Source organism: Coenobita brevimanus, chromosome 57, assembly GCF_032717465.1.
Source record: "Coenobita brevimanus isolate Jiangsu-jjx chromosome 57, ASM3271746v2, whole genome shotgun sequence".
Classification (NCBI taxonomy): Eukaryota; Metazoa; Arthropoda; class Malacostraca; order Decapoda; family Coenobitidae; genus Coenobita; species Coenobita brevimanus.
This window is the reverse complement of record NC_137010.1, coordinates 19,044,830-19,067,094: the sequence shown is the minus strand read 5'-3', so window position 1 is coordinate 19,067,094 and position 22,265 is coordinate 19,044,830. Positions and strand designations below refer to the sequence as shown.

At 41.8% G+C, this 22,265-nt stretch overlaps 1 protein-coding gene across 1 annotated transcript in view; it reads left to right on the top strand.

The window, feature by feature from the left end:
- LOC145401919 (uncharacterized) overlaps positions 1 to 22,265 on the top strand; it is a 492,294-nt gene that overhangs the window by 255,219 nt on the left and 214,810 nt on the right. Inside the window, exon 2 of the mRNA XM_080274025.1 lies at positions 619 to 723. Coding sequence (XP_080130151.1) covers positions 619 to 723 — 105 coding nt within the window. The remainder of the gene's footprint in view (positions 1 to 618; positions 724 to 22,265) is intronic.

Genomic DNA, 22,265 nt, shown 5'->3' with positions numbered 1-22,265 from the left:
AAACCAAGACGATTGGTTCTACACTGACTCAACCTAACGTATCCCAGCAGAGTATAGCCTAACCCAGCCTAACCTAAATCTAACACAACCCAGCCCAACCTAACCAGCCCATTTCAGTCAAACCTAGACCAATTCCGATCAGTCAAACCTAGACCAATTCCGATCAATCAAACCTAGCCAGCCGAATCAGACAGCCTGAACTGACTACTCCAAACAACCCCATTAACCCCCCACCTCTCCCCCTTCTCCCCTGTCTTCTTCTCTCCCCAACTCCCTCATCTCGTCTACCTAATGCGTTCCTCCTTATCCCCTCGTCACCCTACCTCTCACGCCCCTACCTTGCTTGTTTGTCGCTCTCTGTGGCCTTCAGGGAGTTTTCTCACGCCTACCCCCCCTCCTTCCATCTCTCTCTCTGAAGGACAAATCAAGACTAAGTTAACCTTCTCTGTACATAACTAGACAAAACCAACGAGAGAGATTGAGTCATATCTCCCTCCATATCCTAATGTACCCTTTTGTTGTTTTTGTTGGAGAGAGAGAGAGAGAGAGAGAGAGAGAGAGAGAGAACCATTTGTCCTTCCATCTCTAACGTGTCCTCCCGTTCTTTCTCTCCCGCAGGACACCACCACAGGGCAGGACCTACTGGAGACCGTGTTCAGTCACCTCAACCTCATGGAGACCGCCTACTTTGGTCTCCGCTACCTCGACCCTTCAAACCAGACTGTGAGTAGAAACGTCCTTCATTTTTTTTTTTTTCCTTTTCTGTCAGTCCGCGACTCGGAAGTTCACATGCTTTATTTTTTCTTTTATTCGTCAGTAGTTGTCTCTTACCTGTTTTAATACACACCGAGTCAGAAGTTCATATTTATTATCATTGTTATTATTATTATTATTATTATTATTATTATTATTATTATTATTTATTATTATTATTATTATTATTATTATTATTATTATTATTATGGTTGTTGTTGTTGTTGTTGTTGTTATTATTATTATTTTAAGCTTTCACCAAATCAGTAGCATCCTTTTACCTGCTTCAAAACAGACCCATAGTCGAAAGTTCATGTGGTGCTTTTATATTTTCTTTTAGTTTTCACCCTGTCAGCAGATTTCTTTTAGCTTTACCCCTGCAGACCGTGCGTAGACACATCACGTACCGTAAGTTAGAACGTTGCGCCCTTTGAGTGCTGTGTTGCGGTCTGGATATTTTAATGAAGCAACACCAGGACGACGTTATCCAGCCGAGAAATGTATTGTCAGTATGAGGGTTAAAAACTACTGCGATTAACCCTTTCATATTGACTGATCCACGTTCAGATTAAAACCAAACGATTCTATTTAGCTGAAGGGGAGTGTTGCAGTCGGAGGGTTGAACGTTGACTAGTTGAACCACTACACTACCTGGCTTCTAATCAGGGTCGTATTGTAAGAGGCGTTGGAGGTCACGTAACACCTCTTCTTTATCGATTTACTCCCCGCATGATATCTCAGAGTATTTTTGTGTGTTCTTGATGCAATCCACGTCGATAGTAAAACGACGCATATAGCATACAAGGTGTTAATGTGTCATAGAGTAAAATAAATCGCTAAGGAACAAGTATAACGAGGCCTTTTATGCCACTGTGATTGCCACCCTAAGCCTTCTGGTACTCAAAAGGTTTGCTGTTGATTCGCCTGTCGTGTATTTTTCCTGAGAGTTTGGTTGAGGTGTTGATGAGGATATAGGACAGTACGTGTCATGTGGGTGCTGACTGCTACCCCCTCGCCAGTAGTGAGCACGGAGTGGCGGTGTGGCTGTGATGGAGTGTTAATGTGATGTAGTCAAGTATTCTGTCATAAAAATAGTGAGTGTTTGGGGAGCCTGAACACACACACACACACACACACACACACACACACACACACACACACACACACACACACACACACACACACACACACACACACACACACACACACACACACACACACACACACACACACACACACACACACTCTCTCTCTCTCTCTCTCTCTCTCTCTCTCTCACACCATCGTCCGTAAGTCAATTAATGAGTGGGTTACGGGGCATCACCTCTCTGATTTACACTCACACCCTTTCCCTTTTATCAGAGGTCGCCATCGTGCCCTCACCACCTTAATCAAAACTGCTCACTCAGGATAGATTAAGTTAGGGAGGGTTAGGCTTAGGTTAGGTTGGGTTAGGGGGGTTTAGGCTTCTAGGGACGTGTGAGTGGCTTGGGGGGTAGTCCTTGTTCATACTAGAAATATGTAAATAAGATCTAAGAAATGAAAAAGGTAGCAGAGGAGAGAATGTGTATAGCAAGTCTAAGATGCTACAAAGCCACTTGTACCGTCTTAGAAAACAGCCATTAATCCTTACCCTTTACCTGGAGGCACCTTGGCCCGTGTTACCGTCTGTTAAGGAAGCTCCCTAATACCTCTCCCTAAGCGATTTACTTTGCTTATTACTCCTTACAATTCTCTTCTGTGTCATTTAATTCATTCAGATACCACCATACTCCTCATAAATACAAACTGATATTAACCAGCCATATCGTAAAATAAATCGGTAAGGAAGAGGTGCCAGGGAACTTCTTTAACCGGCGGGAATACGAATCCTTGTCTCAGAAGATGAATCGTTCGGGGCTAACCACATGAAAATACAAACTGCGTCCTAGTGATGAAGAAAATAGTGATGAGTTAAATTTAATCATCTGCAGGATCAAGCAAAACATAATTGGCCGCAAGTACGGATATTTTTTTTTTTTTTTTTTTCCTTTTTTTTTGTGGCTACGTTGAGAAAAATGTTGTGAAAAAGTTTAGGAACAAGTTTTTTTGGAGGGGAAATTGCAAATAAAAAATCTTCCGTTTTTTCCCCACCTCATGTTTTTTCCCTGACCATATGAATGCTTTTGAGAGTGGAGGTAGTGGAGGAGGATGTTTCTCTCTCTCTGGTTCTGTCTCTGTCTGTCTGTCTGTCTGTCTGTCTGTCTCTCTCTCTCTCTCTCTCTCTCTCTCTGAAATACGATGGGTTTTAGGCAAAGTTGAAACCTGTTTTCCCGTAGTTTTTGTTGGCATGTGGAACTAAATAATTCTCTCTCTCTCTCTCTCTCTCTCTCTCTCTCTCTCTCTCTCTCTCAAGGTTACTGGGAAATACGGTCAGTGGGGCAATAAGCTGGTAATTTGATCCTCCACCTTTTTGCGAGAGAGAGAGAGAGAGAGAGAGAGAGAGAGAGAGAGAGAGAGAGAGGGGGAGAGAGAGAGGTCATTTGATACATAGTGGTTTATAATAGATAGATAGATAGGTAGATAATGTGCAGAGATAGACAGATATGTGGACCGATAGATATACGCAGATTTAGACTGATAGACTGATTCAGCTAGGTAGAAAGGTTAACGGATAGATAGATAGATAGATCGGGAAGTAGTTAGAAAAATAATAGATATACAAACAGTCCTTTACAATGTACATCCACTTAAAATCCTTTAGACCTCTTGTATATAAACTTAAATTTCCTGTTGACTAATAATCGTGATAAATAGAATTCGTTTAGTATGCAGATTAGTGCTTATCTTATTAGGCCTGTAATAAAGTGAGTCGTACACGCACACACGAATAATTTTAAGAGACATGTACACACACTCACACATACTTACATCCAGGGTTATCAGACGTATATATATATTGAGCTCTTTCTTTCTCTCTCTCACACAGACATAAAGCCATGCATATTATTGTGAGGTAATGGATTCTCTCTCTCTCTCTCTCTCACTCTCTTTCTCTCTCTCTCTCTCTCTCTCTCTCTCTCTCTCTCTCTCTCACACACACACACACACACACACAAATAAACAAGCAGTCACCCAAACATACCCAAACCCAACACACCACACATCTTAACCCCCCCCCCACACACACGCACCCTCAATCACCCACTGACCCACTAACCCATTTAGACGTAAAAACCCCAGCCCTCAACCGTCTTCCTTAATCACCTCCCGCTCACTCATTAGCAGAGTTATTAGCCGGGTAATTATGGAGGGGAAAGCAAAAACATTGAGGGTAAGGAAAAAGACGCCTAGACAGTGAAGGTAAGAACAAGCAGTGGTATTTAAGCATTGGATTTATCTGTTTGTGGTGGGTACAGAGAGAGAGAGAGAGAGAGAGAGAGAGAGAGAGAGAGAGAGAGAGAGAGAGACAGGAACGTATAGACAGATAGGTAGACAGGTAAATGGGGCTGTTTATCTATATGAGAGAGAGAGAGAGAGAGAGAGAGAGAGGAACGTATAGAAAGATATGTAGACAGGTAAATGGGGCTGTTTATCTATATATGAGAGAGAGAGAGAGAGAGAGAGAGAGAGAGAGAGGAACGTACAGAAAGATAATTATGTAGACAGGTAAATGGGACTGTTTATCTATATATGAGAGAGAGAGAGAGAGAGAGAGAGAGAGAGAGAGGAACGTACAGAAAGATAATTATGTAGACAGGTAAATGGGGCTGTTTATCTATATATGAGAGAGAGAGAGAGAGAGAGAGAGAGAGAGAGAGAGAGAGAGAGAGAGGAACGTACAGAAAGATAATTATGTAGACAGGTAAATGGGGCTGTTTATCTATACCTTTTATTCTAATTAATTAACTGTCTGTCCATTTACCAGCTTATCTGTCTGTCTGTTTTATCTCCCTACCTACTTGTACCTGCTTACCTACCTACCTACCTACCTACCTACCTACTGTATATACATACATACATACACATACCTGTAATTATCAACTTATCTCTGTATACTTGTCTATGTCTATCTATCTGTGTGTCTGTCTGTCTGTCCTTCTGTCGGTCCGTATGTATGAATGTATGTGTGCGTGTGTGTGTGTGTGTGTGTGTGTGTGTGTGTGTGTGTGTGTGTGTGTGTGTGTGTGTGTGTGTGTGTGTGTGCATCCCAGTAGACGGTCAGGTGTGCGCACGTGTCAGAGAGCGAAAATCAAGGTGTAATTCACTATATAAGTCGCCGAGTAGCCTCCTAAACACGCTGGATTTCGGGCTGAGGTATGGTTGTTTGGTGAGGATTAGTGGCCAAACACACACGCCATCAGAGGGCTTATCCCCAGCTTCACCCACATGTCTTCATCTGAGCACTAATACCCACCGTCTGTACTGTTACGGATATGAGACTCAGGACTGATGTGATGTTGCTAGCGGGGTTGTATTTTTATCGTGCTGATGGTCCGAAGGGAAGAGCAATGGTGTTATCGAAATTCATCATCATCGTCGTCCTTGCCGTGATAGTAATAATAATAATAATAATGATGATGCTGATGATGATGATTATATACATGTTATGGGTAGGATCCAGAAACAGGAAAAGGGAAAACCAACACAAAAAACAGGTGTCATCGAAGTGTTCAACAAAATCGGTCCACATCATCATTCCCGCATCACGTCTTCAAAAGCTCCACGGCAGCACCAGGGATCGAACCCACAACCACACGCCTCCATCTACACGACCAAGACACCCTTCCAATAAATTTCGCAGGGGCTCCAAGAATATCAAGATCTGTATGTGAGAGGCAGAGTGAATCAAGGTTGAAAATTTGCTGTTTTTGTGCGTAGAGATGGGCTGATATGTCGCGTGTGGTGATGACGTGTGTGTGTGTGTGCGTGTGTGTGTGTGTGTGTGTGTGTGTGTGTGTGTGTGTGAGAGAGAGAGAGAGAGAGAGAGAGAGAGAGAGAGAGAGCGTTTAAGGTAAGTATAGGTATGCATATCGGGGAAAGTGTCTGAGGGAGCTTGGTGGAGTAGGTGTGTGTGTGTGTGTGTGTGTGTGTGTGTGTGTGTGTGTTGCTTTGACCATGACACAATTTAGCATCTTTCTTGTGTGTAGGAGGGGAGGGGGTGTTCAGGTAGTGTTGCTTGTGAAGGTGTTTGTGTGTTAGCGTTGAGTTGTTCCTGTGTGTGTGTGTGTGTGTGTGTGTGTGTGTGTGTGTGTGTGTGTGTGTGTGTGTGTGTGTGTGTGTGTGTGTGTGTGTGTGTGTGTGTGTGTGTGTGTGTGTGAAGGTCATGTTCTTGTGAATCATCCCTGACACGGTTTCATATCCTGTTTGTGCTTTGCTGGTGTGAAGTTATAATATGGTGCTTGTGTGTGTGTGTGTGTGTGTGTGTGTGTGTGTGTGTGTGTGTGTGTGTGTGTGTGTGTGTGTGTGTGCGCAAAACGGAGCCAAAAATCTGAAGGCCTTTATATATCACCCTTTCCAAAGTATCAAGATTAGTTAAATTCGAGATACCTTGATACACTGCGTTTGAAAATCTGGTGCGATGTGTGTTGTGGTGTGGTTTAGTGTGGTATGGTATGCTGCAGTGTGATGTGGTGTGGTGTGATGTACTGGTGTGTATGGTACTGTATGGTGTTGTGTTGTGCGGTATAGTATAGCGTGGTGGTGTGGTGTGGTGTGGTATTGTGTGTTGTGTAACTGGTGTGGATTGTTATTGTATGTGGTACTTACTGCATTGGTATTACGGTACCCTAAGAGGGGGTGAGAGTTTATTGTATGAGAGAGAGAGAGAGAGAGAGAGAGAGAGAGAGAGAGAGAGAGAGAGAGTAATAAACATGCCCATCACCATAAAACCACAGTAAAGCCCGATGTATTGCAGTGTATACGATGCTGTGAGATGTGCTGTGAAGTGGCTGTTGATTAAGCGGCATTAAGAGGGGGTGGAGGGCTTGGGTTGGGTAGGATAAATTCAGTGGGGTTGGTTTGGGTTAGGGTAGGTTAGGGTAAGTTAGATTAGGAGGGGTTGGAGAGGTTGGGTTGTGTTGTGCAGGGTTCAGTGGCGTTGGGTTGGGTTAGGGTAGGTTTGGTTGGTTTAGGATGGATTGGAGAGGTTAGCTTTGATGTGGTCGCGTAGAAGGAGGTTCAGTGGGGGTTAGGTAAGATTAGGTTAGGTTAGGTTAGGTTGGGTTGGGTCGGATGAGGTCAAGTAGAGTTTTCTGTAATTACTCTTAGTCAGAGTATTTTCTTATAAGGCAAATGAAATCTCCTGGAGGTAGTAAGAATGAATTGACAGGACGTTCTTTGATCGCAGGGTTAACTGTTTCTGACCTCCCCTGTCAGAAGGCTCTCTCACAAGCCAGCCAGAATAAAACAGAAAGTACGTTATTTGGATAAAAGGTCATCTATAGCCTGTAACTAATGTTTGTTCGCCTGTTTATCTGGATACGTGTATATCTGTTCATCTACCCGTCTGTCAGTCTATCTATCTGTCTGTCTGTCTGTCAATCTATCTAGCTTTCTATTTGTGTATTTTTGTCTGTCTGTCTGTCTTTGTATCTATCTATCTATCTAGCTCTACCTGCCCACCCGCCTCCCTATCTATCAGTTCACGTATCGTTAAATAAAGCCGATTGTTACCTGGCCAGCATCCTGTTAACCTCTCGAGGATCACTAACAAACATAACTAACCCTTTACAAAAACACCCCTATTCATAACTTATCATTTATCACAACGAGACCCGCCTCAGTCCCGGGTTTTACTGCCGTTCATCACTTACCTATTGCCCTCTCACCGCCTTGTTAACTCGCACGTAAAAAAATTGTTTGTGGGAGGTTGCGTCTGTATGTGTGTGTGTGTGTGTGTGTGTGTGTGTGTGTGTGTGTGTGTGTGTGTGTGTGTGTGTGTTTTAGTTATAGTTTTGATAATTGTAGTTGTGAAAGTTGTGGTTGTGATAGTTGTGGTAGTGGCCTTGATGGTTGGGGTATTGGGGGGGTTGGTGATGATGATAGTTGTGGTGGTGACAGTGATGGTTGTGGTAATTGTTGTGGGGATGATGATGGTTATGATGGTTGTAGTAGAAATGATTGTGGTAATTGTGGTGGTGGTTGTGATGCCTGTGTTAGTTGTGATGGTGGTGGTAGTGGTGATGTAGTGGTAGTTGTGGTGGTGTTACGATAGCGGTAAAGTTTGGCGGTAGGTGCACTTGTGGTAGTGATGGTGTTAGTAGTGGATGTTGTGATGGTGGAGGCAGTTGTTGTGATTGGTATGGTAATGGTGATGGTGGTAGTAGTATTTATATTGCTACCACCACCCGCAAAATCAGCAACAACCTCAACTACCATCACCCACCACAATTACCATCACCGCAGCCAACACCACGGCCTCCACCATCACCATCACAACGAAACTACTAAAATTACCACTATAACTACCATCTCTATAACTGCTACTGCTACCACCTATAACTGCTACTGCTACCACCACCACAGCCACCACTACCACAGTTACCACCACTAGTAGTATGATCACCACAACCACTACATCCACTGTCGCAACTGCTACCACAACTACCACAATTCAGAACTACCACCATTCAGTGATTGTGGTTGGAGCGACGAACTACTTAGCTTTTTGACTGAGGACTGGGGATTATCTCATTATCGGAGAGAGAGAGAGAGAGAGAGAGAGAGAGAGAGAGAGAGAGAGAGAGAGAGAGAAGCCAATTTGTCGTAAGTATTATCCTATCTCACTAATTCTTGGCATTTATAGGCAGTCAACTTAATTAATGAACTTATAAAAAAATGTCGCCAGCCTTTCTTAAATATACACCCAGGCTCTACCGCAGTCCTTTACCCCATCCCAAGTCACTCTCCTCCATAGACTTTTCCTGCTTAGCAACTCCTTCCTAATACACTCTCTAACATTTTTTTTTTTCATTTTATAGTTTCCTTTTGCCTGCCATTCTTCATTATATCCCAAGTAACTCTACCGTATATACCATTCCATCTGATCATTTTCACCCAAAGTCACATTCTTATTATTTTTCTTCATTTTTGGTTTTTATTTATTTTCTAGCATGTTCTTCATTTTTTTTTTTTTAGCCTCCAGCTTTCATTCCATCCCTGACCACCTTCCAGCATATACTCTTCCAGCGTGTCCATTCCACCCTGCCTCATCTTCCAGCATGTTACTCATTATTACACATATCTCCTTTCCAGTGTGCCATTCCAAGCCATCCGCGGCCATATACCCCTCCACTGAATCCTTCCTCAAATGCTTTCCTCCATTCCATTCCAGGCGTCCTATCAACACGTACCTTTCTGACTAACCCCTTCAGTCTCTGGCTAATATTATACGTGGTTTTAGAGACTTAGTAAAATCTCTTCCTTGGCGATTTATTCTCAGTAAAATCTCATCCCTGGCAATTTATTCTGCACACGTCAGTCTCCTCTTTAATGTTACTGATGCAAACTATGTCGATATTAAGGCTATATAATAAACAAATAAATCGCCTATGAAAAGATGCCACGATGCCTCGCATTCCACCCTCAGCTCTTCATTCCATCCTCAAATGCAGCCCTTCATTCCATCCCGTGGTCCTCAGTTGCAGCCGTTCATCCATTCGCTGCAGTGTTGCATTAATATCTCTTATGAATTCTCCTGGCATGTCTCGCCCTTCAAGGTTGGCATGTTGCATTCGTCTGTCCACGCACATATATTCATCCATTTTTCCGAGTAATTGTCTGAGGCGAAAGGTAAATTGTATTCTCAGTCCTTAATGCAAAGAAATGGTCAGCTCTGTAATAGTTTCTCCTGTCTTCCCCTCTGTGTACACGCTTTTGTAAGTGAATGGAACTTGATATGGATTCTTTATCATTCCATTTCTATTGCTGGGGACGATTTCCGGGTTCCAAGTCCGTGGTTCCCTTTTTGTGCTCATAAAAGTTTTTCCTTCTTGTGCAGTCATTCATTGCATGCCAGGACTGATCAAAGTACAGTACTGCCATCCCCGAGCGAGCCAGGTACTGCCCTCCATAAACGTTCACCCACGTCCACACCATCCTTCATTACTTTTTCGTGCTGTCCTCATCTGTAATTCATCGTTGCTTCATTACCTGCTGTCCTTCATTACCTTAAGTCCCTCATGCCATCCATAACAGCAGCCTCGCATTCCACCCTCAGCTCTTCATTCCATCCTCAAATGCAACCCTTCATTCCATCCCCTGGTCCTCATTTGCAGCCGTTCATCCATTCTCAACTACAGCCCCTCATTCCACTCCTATAGTCCCTTATTCCATCCTTACCTTCACTGTCCCCTTACAAGCCAGTCCCCACTCTCCCTCTCCTCACAGTACCGTGAAGTCCAGCCAATCCCCACTCTCCCTCCCCTCACAGTACCGTGCAGTCAGTCGGTACAGTGAGGGAGGCGGGCAGGTAGGTAGCCGTCACTGTACCGTTGCCACACGACCTTGCCAGCCTCCCACACCGGCTTTTTGCACGCCGGTGATCTACCTGCTGGCCTGGGGAGGGCTGCTTTTATCTCATTTATTTATTGACTCACCTATTGACTCTATTTTATCGCTCCATTAATTTCCCATTGTTTTTATCCCTTTTATTGACTTTCTGTTTATTGTCTCTGTTAATCTATTGTTTTCATCGCTTATTCATTGATTCCCCTATTGACTTTATCACTCCTTTACTTTTCCATTGTGTTTTTATCCCTTTATTTATTGATTTTCTCTTTATTCTGTCTCTGTTAATCCATTGTTCATATGTCTTATTAATTGACGTCTCTGTTGACTTTATCACACCTTTGTTTTTCCATTGCTTTTTCGCTTGTTTTCTTGTTTATTTGACTTTATCCTGTATTTATTGTTCTGTTGTTTTTATCTTACCTATTGATTCACCTATTCGCTTTATTTTATCGTCCCTTTATTTTTCGATGGCTTTTATGTTACTGACCCACCTATTGACTTTTGTTTTTTTTAGGCCCTTTATTTTTGGATGGCGTTTCTTCCATCTATTTCTTGACTTTATTTCCTCACTGCTTTATTTTTCTATATGTCTTCCTATAGTTTATATTGATCCCACTTGTTTTCTTATTGCCTTATGGACTTTATTTTTGCATCGTATTTCTCCAGTTTCACACTCCTTTATTTTTCGAGTGCTTGTGTCTCATGTATTTATTAACTCACCTGTCGACTTTACTGAATCACTGCTTTACTTTTCCATCTGTCTGTTGGTGGCGTTTCATTTATTGTGTTTATTTGGTTAGTATTTATTTTCTACACTCTTTATTCCTCCATCGCTTTTACCCCATTATCATTATTGACTTGCCTATGACTTTATTTTCTCTCTCCTTTATTTTTTTCGATCGCCTTTATCACGTTTATTTGTTTACTAACCTGTCGCCTTTTTTGTCCTTTATTTTCCCATTGACTTGCATTTCTCGCAGCCTTATTGTTCGTATTTATTGATTTGTCTGCTGGCTTTATTTTCTCACAGCATTATTTTCCTCATTTTTAGAGATCCCATTGGCTTTCCTCGCTGCTTTGTTTTTCGGCTTATTTTATTTTTTTTTTAGGGGGGGAGTTATATGGTAATCGACTTTATTTTCTCATATCTTTATTTATTGATGAGTGGCTCTTGTTTGTTATTTATATGTTTATTAATTGCTAACTTATTATTTTGCATTTATTCTTTATTTCACTGGCTTTATTACATACAGATACCGTCTTAGTGGCTAGCTTCTACCATCTTCTCGGTCTACCTCTTCATGGCTTGTGTGTGTATGTGTGTATGTGTGTGTGTGTGTGTGTGTGTGTGTGTGTGTGTGTGTGTCCTAACTTATATTTACCTTACTTTCACCTTTGTTTTATTGTGAATGAATTTCTCACATTTTTACTTTTTTCTCTCTTACTGGCAAGTATTATTATTTTTTTTCCATTGGATTCTTGCAGCATCTTTTTCACAATGTTTATCTGAATGGCTTTATCTAATCCATTTAATTGGTCAGTGTTGGTTGGGGGATTTCTCGTTTGTATTCTCTCTCTCTCTCTCTCTCTGACCCCCTGCTTTTTACACCCCGGTGATCACCCAGTTGGATATATTGGCAGGGAGGAGGTGTCGCTTTATCGCACATATTTATTGGCAGGTTTACTGCCTTTTGCTTAATTTCCATTCGAGCATCTTTATTACCTTCTCTCTCTCTCTCTCTCTCTGTATATATATATATATATATATATATATATATATATATATATGATGTATGTTAGTCTTTGGTTTCAATTTTGACTTGATATTACTCAGATAATTTTTTCATTGTGCTGGATTTTTCTCAGTACTTCTGTGTTATTATATTATCTTTTATAGGCTTTGTTTCCGTCTTCTACATTTTCTTTTCACGTGCTATTTTTTGCTTTTTTCCTCCATATTTTCTGCCTTTTTTTTTATATTCTCATAAATTTTAAAATCCTTATTGTATTTTCCTTCATAATACCCTTAATCTTCTTCTTCTTCCATATTTTTCTTTGTCATTTGCTTCCTCTGTGTTTTAATTTTCGTTCGCTTCTGTTATTTTCCATATTGATTTTTTTCCAATAGTTTGCATGTTTGTCTTTCCTCTGCATGGTATGCATTTTGTCCCGAGTAACGTCAGTCCAAGTTAGAGTTGTCTAGAGTGAGTTGGGTGTTGCATTGTGGGAATTGATTGTCCGTAGGAAGATTGTAGAAAGCGTCATTGCATTGAAGAGGCGCGTGCTTGAAGGAATGAAGGTGGGTATGACGATGATAGTTCTATTTTCATGCATTTTTTTCTCCTGTGTATGGATCCTGTCAGCATCATTTATAACTGTGGTGGTGATGATGATGATGATGATATTGATGTTGATGATGAGAGTTATACGTTATTGCAAGAATCAACTAATATGAAAGCCATGGAAACAGGTAGAAATGGGAGAGAGAGAGAGAGAGAGAGAGAGAGAGAGAGAGAGAGAGAGAGAGAGGGGCAGGAAAACAGTGCCAACAAGGCCTTATACCAGATTATTCACGTAATTATACCGCCAGCCTCAAAAACCATTCCCAAGCCTATAATTTCCCTGGCTATAATGATAATAATCTCAGCGGTAACCTTTCGACCTATATGTATTTTTTTTCCAGTGGCTATCATTCATTTTCTTGTTCTCTAAGTTATTGTAGTGTTGGGTGCAGTGCGTAGGCCTAGTGCAGTGATTATAGAGGCTGGCCTTGTGAGGGGCATGGATGGATAGATGGATAGATAGATGGATGGATGGGTAGATAGATATATAGATATAGAGATAAGTAGATGGATGGACAGATAGACAGCTACGCAGGCGGATGAACAGATAGATACGTAGATGGATGGATAGATTGGATAGATGGATGGGTTGATAGGTAGATGGATGGATAGATAGATGGATAGATTGGATAGATGGATGGGTAGATAGATAGATAGACAGATAGATTGATGGATAGGTGGTCAATTTGATGTCATTAATCTGTTTACATATGGGGTGTGTACACAAAAATGAGCACAAATCTGACTCATTATTCTGATTATAAGGCAATGGAACTCATAGCACAAGTGCCATGAACAGTTTGCTGCTGAACACTGGAAAAACTGTGTGATATGATACAGATTTCCTTGGCAATGAAGCAATGATAACAGCTGGATAGATAGTTAGATAGATAAATAGAGAGGAAGGGAGGAACTGTTAGAATGATGTAGTGTGGTGACAAATTTGTGAGGCTGGAAAGGATAGGTGGGAAGCTGAATGATACGTACATATACAGGTATATATATCTATATCAATCTATCTATCTATCTATATCTATGTCTATCTATCTGTCTGTCTGTCTGTCTATCTATCTATATATATATGCTGTATAGTTAGATAGTGTAGTAGACTTTGGAAGAAGACAAGTGGGATTAATTTACTTAGCAAGCTGCAACTACTTAAGCGTGTGCCCACACACACACACACACACACACACACACACACACACACACACACACACACACACACACACACACACACACACACACACACACACACACACACACACACACACACACACACACACACACACACACACACACACACACACACACACACACACACACACACACACACACACACACTACAATTTCACGCACCCAATTTTCACCTTACTGTCACCCACACAACACCTTATTTTCAGCCCTTCTCCTCCATCTTCTCCCTCCTCCCTCCCCTCCCCTCCCTTCTCATCCCCTTCCCTCCCCTCTCCTCCCCTCCCCTCCCCTCCATCACAAACAACACACGCACTCACTCTTTTTTTTTTTTCCCCACACCACACCCTGCCTTCTTTTTCTTCTCAGTCCTCTTCCATCCTCTTCACATCCTCTTTCATCCATTCTTCTCCCTGTCCATTCCCTTTCCACACTAACCCCTCCAACTTTCCCTTTCACTTTTCCTGTTCCACACCTACTCTCTTTTCCAACCATTCATCTCTCTTCTCCTCGTCTCTGCACTCCTTTGCCTCCTACTCTCTCCCCTCCCCATCGTCTTCCCTGTCCTCCCCATCGTGCCATTCCCTTGCATCCAAACCCTCATCTTCTCACCCCTATCTTCGCTGTCACTTTTTTCCTCCACACCATCCCCCACCCAATGCACACCCTCCACCCCCCCGTGTTTCATCCACCTCCACCCTCCAACCCCATTTTCACATCCTCTACCACCTAACCCCTCATCTTCTCTCTCCTGTCCCACCCTCCACCCTCTTATCTGGGTCTCCTTCTGTCTGTCTCTGTCTCAGTCTATCTTTTCCTTCACCATTCCACCTTCCCTAAGGAGATTTAACCATTCACTCCGATGATGTATTTAATTTATTCGTGCGACCTCCAGACCAGTTTATTCATGCGGATTAACGGGGCAAGAAGCTGTTTCCATTAACTTCTTCGCAACGTATTTTTTTTTTAAAGTTAAGTAAGTTCGTCTGAAGTTGGCAGGAATAAGAATGACATGATTGAACTTAAGGTGCTAGGTCCTTCCCCATTCCCACTTCCCCCTTCTACATCCACTCTTCCCCTCCCTATCCCTCCCATCCCACTTCCATGCCCTACCGCTTCTCCCGTCAGCCTATCCCCTGCCCTCCTTACTTCATCTCTTGTCTCCACACGACACACCCGCTTCCCACCCCCTACCCCACGATTCTTCCCTCAGCCAACCCCCTATCCCATCTCATCCCTTCGCTCCATCCCATGCCATCCCATCCATCCACCCACACAACTCTTTATCTTCCCGCTCCCCGTATCCCCCCCGCCTCCTCCCCCCCCAAAAAAAAAAAACTTGCCCCACCGTCTAAAAAACAATTATTATCTCCTCGCCCAGTCCTCCACTTCCTCCCTGTAAAGAAAACACACACACACACACACACACACACACACACACACACACACACACACACACACACACACACACACACACACACACACACACACACACACACACACACACACACACACACACACTTCCACATCTACCTAAGAAAAAATCCCATCGCACCTTACTTCTATCGCACCTCTTTCCACCCCGCACTCTGCCTCTGTCTCCCGCCACTCTGTTCCACCCTGCTTCCCACAAAAATAAATAAATAAATAAAAGAAAAAAGAAAAACATGAATAAATCAATAACATACGCCTTCCTTCTTCCCTTCCTTATTCCCATCCTTCTCCCTCTCCCTCTCCTTCTCCTTCCGACCCTGCCCCTCCCTAAAAAAGAAAAAAAAAAAAATCCCACCCTCCCCTCCTCAACCTCCGGCCAGGTAAAACTCACCTGTCCACTCCTAATTACCTACCTTTGTCACCTGTCGCCATTTCCGGGACCGACATATAAAGTAAACAACTCTGGACGTGGCCCTGGTTTGCAGATAGATTTTGTTTTTTTGTGTGTTGTTTTTACGCCACCATAAAACGTGCGTAACATTTGTGAACCTTTTTTTTTTTCTTTCTTTCTTTAGTTTTGGCGAGGCGGTTCAAGAATAAGATTGCTTTGTTTGGATGTGAGTGTGTGAAAAAGCGATGCATATACGTTGAAGAAGCAGAATAACTGAAAAAGATATATTGGATGCATGAATGTATTTGGCGATGCATATGACAAGGGTTGCACCTCTTTTTTTTTTTTTTTTTTTTTTTTTTTTTTTTTTTTTTGCCTGGTGATCAAGGGAACTGCAGTATCTCACAGGTGTTGTAAGTGCAGGTGAGTTAGATAAGGGCGTAAGTGTGAATGGTTACTCCTGTGTGGTGGTGGTGAGAAATTCAGAGGCTTGACCACTGTTGAGTGAATGAAAATGTCCAATTTTTACTAAAGAATATGATTTTGTTTCCTAAGTTTCTGTTTGTATTTTTTCTGCTTGTGTTTTTTCCTAAGTCTGTGTTCTTATTTTTTCTGGTTTTGTTTTTTTCTTAGTTTGTGTTTTTATTTTGTATTCTCCAGGATCGTTCCCATCTTGTTTATAATGTTCGTAATAGAGTTGGGATGACGATGGTGATTTTGGCCTTAATGATTTTCTTGCCTCTTTGTGACTGTAAATTAGCTGGTAATTTTTTCTTGCCAGTTCCTAAATTAATTATAGATGTCCTTCATGATGAGTTATTTCAGACTTATTTGGTAGGCGAGGCATTTTTTCTGTCCACTGTGAATTTTCTTTTATTTGTGAAGTTCTCGTACTGTAATATGGCTTTGCCTGTTTTTGGTTTGATATGATTTCTGCAGTTGTGTGTTTGCTTCAGGAATGCCTTTCATGCCCATCCCCAATTAGCATCAGGGCTGTATAATTAGTCCTGTTCCACCTGCCCTACTGGTTTAATTCTCTTCGTTCTCTTAATACTTCTTTCTTGTCTGTGAATTTACTTTATACTTAAAATTCCTTTCCATTTTCGTGGCTGCTATTAACTCCTGTCCAATAAGGTCCTATAAAAGCCATCATGACCAGTTCATGTGAAACTTGATTGCCTAATTAGGGCTCTTTTTTATTCTTATATATATATATATATTTTTTTTTTCCAGTGTACTAAACGCCCATGCCCTTTGTTTGTGATTGCAGTGAAATAATTTAATCAATCCCTTCAGCCAGAGGACTTAGTATAAATGTTGTTGTGTCGCCTACAGAGTATTATTTTCACATCAGGGCAGACGACAGATGGTGAAATGGACAATGAAAGCTTTTTCCAACCCCTCCTGTTCGAAAAGCCTTTACTGAAGTGAAGAAAATTGTCTGACCTTCACACCGAGTAGCACCTTGGACTGCTAGACCACAAGGCGTCTGATTAGCTACACACAAAAACCCTTTTACGAGGACGAGTTACTTGCATCTTATTTGGCAAACCAGATTATCATGATGTGCTCAGTCTCATTTCCTGTTGTTACTCAGATACCGAGTGTGTCCTTGCTTTTGTACGCTTGTTATGAACCCTGCATCAGGTTGTCAGCACTGGAATTCTTTTTATTCCCTGTAGCCTGTTCACTGCCATGGCGTCTTTTGTTTTATTGTAGGTAACGCCAAACTAAATTATTCAGTTAATGAAAGACTCGTAGAACTGAAGGTGTTGGATGTAACCTTTATTAATTCCTTCAGTACAAGTGGTGTAAAATAAAGTTGAAACAAACTGCTGCAGCAGCAATATATATATATATATATATATATATATATATATCCAATCTCACGTTGCCCCATGAGGAGCGTAGGAGCCCGGGGCTAGGCAGTTGGTCCTGATATTTAAGATGAGAGTGGAAAAAAACGATATATATATATATATATATATATATATATATATATATATATATATATATATATATATATATATATATATATAATATCTATCTATAAATATATCTATATTTAACCCATTCCACGGGTGCTGGGCGAGGCATCGCACTAGGAGGGTACTAAGCGTACCGCCCTCCGCCTATCGGCTTGTAGTCGCGAAGCTCATAGATCCCTACCCGGGGGTTCCCTACTTTATAAAGACTTGAAAAATCCCATTTCTGTCCAATATTCGGAACACTTGGCTCCAATGGGATATACTATATATATATATATCGGTATATACGGTATATGAGAGAGAGAGAGAGAGAGAGAGAGAGAGAGAGAGAGAATGCAAAACAAAAGTAAAAATAATCGTACTGAAGGGTTAAAGAGGTTTGTTTCAGCCCATTTATAGCCAAACGTCAATTGTAAGTTGACTGAGGTATGTGGTGGCGGCAAGAACATATAATTCCAGGAGTCACCGCACTGAAGGGGTTCAGCTGTCCACACACTGGTATCCTTTTCATGGCCTTCAGCGTCACACAAAAACTCTGCACGACGAGGCGCATATTTGGTCAGGTAGATTGTTATTATATACCGTCCACTCCGATTTGCTTGTGTCATTGAAATAATTGTGATATCCTTGTCTTTGATGATTGCAGTGAGTCTTTCGTTAATTTAATAGTATATTGGTGTCCATTTATTTGTTTATTTATTTTCCCCTTCATGTCCTTTACCATCCTATAAAAAATGTCGTGAACCAGTTTTATCAAACATTTTTTGGCAAACTAATATTCATGCTATATCCAGTTTAAGTTCACCTGTTATTATTTAGCAGCTTATTATAAATATGCTTTTTTTTTTTCCATAATTGCTTTAAATACTGCATTAGTTTTCTGTTCATTTATGTATCTTTAATGGACACTGCCTCTCTTATGATTGGGAGAACTCTAGTATTTTATTTCAAACGTCAAACGATAATAGGCATATAGTGATGGGACCCTGAGAGTGGAAAAACGTATGGATTCGTAACCATCCTTTCATCGAGTTGAAATGAAGCATATCTGTAACTACGGTGCATGCTTGGTGTCGCGAGGTTGTGGTATTATGCAGCAAAACTTGGCGTAATTATTAGTCTGTTTCCCAGTCCATTTTGTAGGGTTGGTATGGATTCTGTACTAACTGCTCTGCGTAATTATATAAAGAGTTCCACGCACAAATCGTAACCATTCTTATAATGGGGATACAAGTGTTTCAATGGACATGACAAAAAAAATTCTACTAATAAGATGTGCCACAGTGGTATATATATTTATATCTGTCTATCTATATTTATTTATTTATTCACGTTTTTATAATTCAAAGACAGGATCAGTACATAGATCAAATATTTTTTTTTTTTTTTTTTTTTTTAAGAATTCAAGTGATAGGTACAGTAACCCTTTGGTAGGGAAAAGTAATCACACTATTTTTATTCCTTGTAAGTACGTAATCGTAAACGCAAGCATATTCTCTCTCTCTCTCTCTCTCTCTCTCTCACCATTTCCACACCTCCCTCATCTCTCATGCCAAGCGATTAACAAACCCCGCCATCATGCCTATACCCTGGCCTATCACATCCCACCTACAACATATAAGATTACACACATCGCGATTTATATAATAGACAGTGTATATACTTAGAGGGTTTAGATATAGGCGGGATGAGGGGGATGCCATGCTCCTTAACCCCTTCACTACGAGGAGGGCGTGGCGGTAGCGAGGATGAAGGTAAAAGAAGTAGTGGAGTGATTTAATAAAGAAGCTGCTGCTGTCTGAAGGTGGGTTTGCGATATTAATATGTGGAGAGAGAGAGAGAGAGAGAGAGAGAGAGAGAGAGAGAGAGAGAGAGAGAATAAAGACAAGAAGATTGACTGAAGGGAAAGAAAGACCACCTGTTGAGAGATGATAAGCAGAGAGGGAGTGATAATGCAGGCACAAAGACGACAGTGGAGAGATAATGGAAGCCACGGGGAGACATGACGACTCTCTCTCTCTCTCTCTCTCTCTCTCTCTCTCAGTGGTTCAGTAGAGGGTGCTTGCATTGCATTTGTGTATATGTACAGTATTGATGCATTTATACGATGTATGAATTAATATTTGTGTGTATGTAGTATGTATGTACGTATGTGTTTATGTATGTGGGTGTGTATTGGTGTATACCAGTATGTGTATCAGTATGTATATCTGTCAGTATACGTACAGTATTTGTGCATGTGTATGTGTGTGTGTGTGTGGGTGTGGGTGTGTGTAGTCGTGACCACCTGTGAATTGATCTGATTGTTACTCCTGCCTACCACCCCCTCCCCCTCCTCACTGCTCCTCCCTGTCATTCCCTCTCCTCTCCTCTTCTTCTTCCTCCATTCGTTTCTCCTCTCTTCCTTTCCGTCCATCATCTCTCTCGTCTTACTGTTCTCTAGGTCTTTCTCCTTTCTCTTATCCCATTCCTCCTTTCCGCACTCCATTCTCTTCTTTCTCCTCTTCCTCCTCTCCTTCCCCACCTCCATTTATACCTAGCCTTTCCCATTCCGTTACCCCCTTCTTCTCCATTTCTCTCTCTTTTTACCCTCCTTTCACTCCTTTCTCTCCTTCTACCTCTTCCTCCTCTTCCTTCTGCTCTCTCTCTCAGCATCTGCTCATGCCTTTCTCCTCCCCCTTTTCTTCCTCTCCCTTTCTCTCTTCTTTCCCAATCCCCTTCACATTGCCTCTCTCCTGTTTCTTCTTTCTTCCCATTTTACCAACACTTTCCTTTTCTCTCTCCCCTTCCTCCCATCCTTTCCTTTTCGTCCTCCCGCCTCTTCCTCCCATCGTCCCTTCTTCCCTCCCTTCCCTCCCGTTTTCTCCTCCATTCCTTCTGTTTATTATATCTTTCTCTCAGCTTGTGTTAACTTCATTTTTTTTCTCCTCTCTCCCCTTCCATGTGTCTATTTCTCTCATTGTCAGTCTTTTTTTCTTTTCTCGACCTTTCATCTCTCTCTCTCTCTCTCTCTCTCTCTCTCTCTCTCTCTCTTTCAGAGGTAGTCCCTGTGTGTGTGTGTGTGTGTGTGTGTGTGTGTGTGTGTGTGTGTGTGTGTGTGTGTGTGTCTGTGTCTGTGTGTATGTGTGTGTGTGTGTGTGTCTGTGTGTGTGTGTGTGACTGTGTACGTATGTGTGTGGTTTATGGTCCACAAACCAGCAGGCGACAAATTGTACACGGTGGGGGGCTGTGTGTGTGTGTGTGTGTGTGTGTGTGTGAAGGCGAGAGAGGGAAGAAATAATGCTAGTGTCTTTATGATATACAGTGCATATGTCTGTGTGTGCATGTGTATGTGTTCATGTTCACGATATATCTGGCTGCTTGTCTCTCTCTACGTTTCTCTATCGTTACATATCTTTTCGTTTCTATGGATCCGTCTTCCGGTTAGGAGCGTATAAGAGGGAGAACGGTACTGTTGGTGGATTGGTTGTTACTGAGTAAGGTGTTAATAATGCCAGAGAACCCACGGCAGGATGTGGCTTCGGGCTTGGAGGTATAATTTGGCTGACAGAAAGATGAGTGGACAATACGTACGTAAATAGATGGATTTAGCTTCTTTTAAATGCCAGATAGATAGCTGGTTCAATAGACAGGTTGGCATTCTCCACAAACTGATGTTAAGTAGGTAGCAGGATAAACAGACAAACGTAATGATAATTGCATATGTAGGCAAGTAATTAGATGATAAATCGTACGATACAGATTGATTTGGCTGTGAATACCCAGCAGACACTGGTAGGCGGCAGACAGTTAAAAACATGCCAATGGATAGACACAGATAGATTTGTTTATACTCCTTCCACCAAGTGCAAGATGAAGCCAGTTGTCGTCGTCGTCGTCATTATTGTTGTTGTTGCTGATGTTGTCGGTCCCTGTTTATCTGGATGTGAACCCTGTTAAGTACAGGAAGGCGGCCACTTCAGTCGGGCGCTTCCATGGATCTTCTGTTGAGGTTGTGCGGAATGGTTGTCTCTGTTGTGATAGTGAGGAGCATGAGGTGAGTGAGTGTACTGTGGTGTGGGGAATGTACTGGAGTGAGCGAACTGTTTCTTACTTTATTTTGTGATGGTACTGAAGAGGGGATGGTGAGGTGCACTCATGTCTCGCTGGGAAGGACAGTGTCTGAGGGATAGATGGCTTGTGTTTTGGATGAAGGTTGATGGCGATGGTGGCTGTATTGGTGTATGGGTCTGTGGGGTGTACAGGTAGTGTTGGGTGAAGGAGACATGTTGTTGTTGAGGTAGACTGTATGGTGTTGGGACGTTGTTAATTTTTTCTTTCTTTGTGGTGTGGGATGGTGAAAGGTAAAGTTACATTGGTAGGATGGACCCTGTTTTGAAGGAATGAATTGTGTGTCTATCGTGTTCATGTTGTCCTTGATTGGTAGTACTTTTGTTTCTTGCTGCAGGTAATCTATGTTTATGGTCTTGATACATCCCGTTGTTGATATTAAAACTTTTTTTTTTCAGCTTTTTCCAGGTGTGGGTGTTAAGGTGGTAGCCTGGATTGTGCTCGTATTATTTATTGTTGCTCGAATGAACTTTTTATTGGCTTCCTTTCAAAACTATTACCTCTTAGCATTTTCAAGGCAACGAGTTTACAAGATATTTCCTGAAAAAAAAAAAAATCATG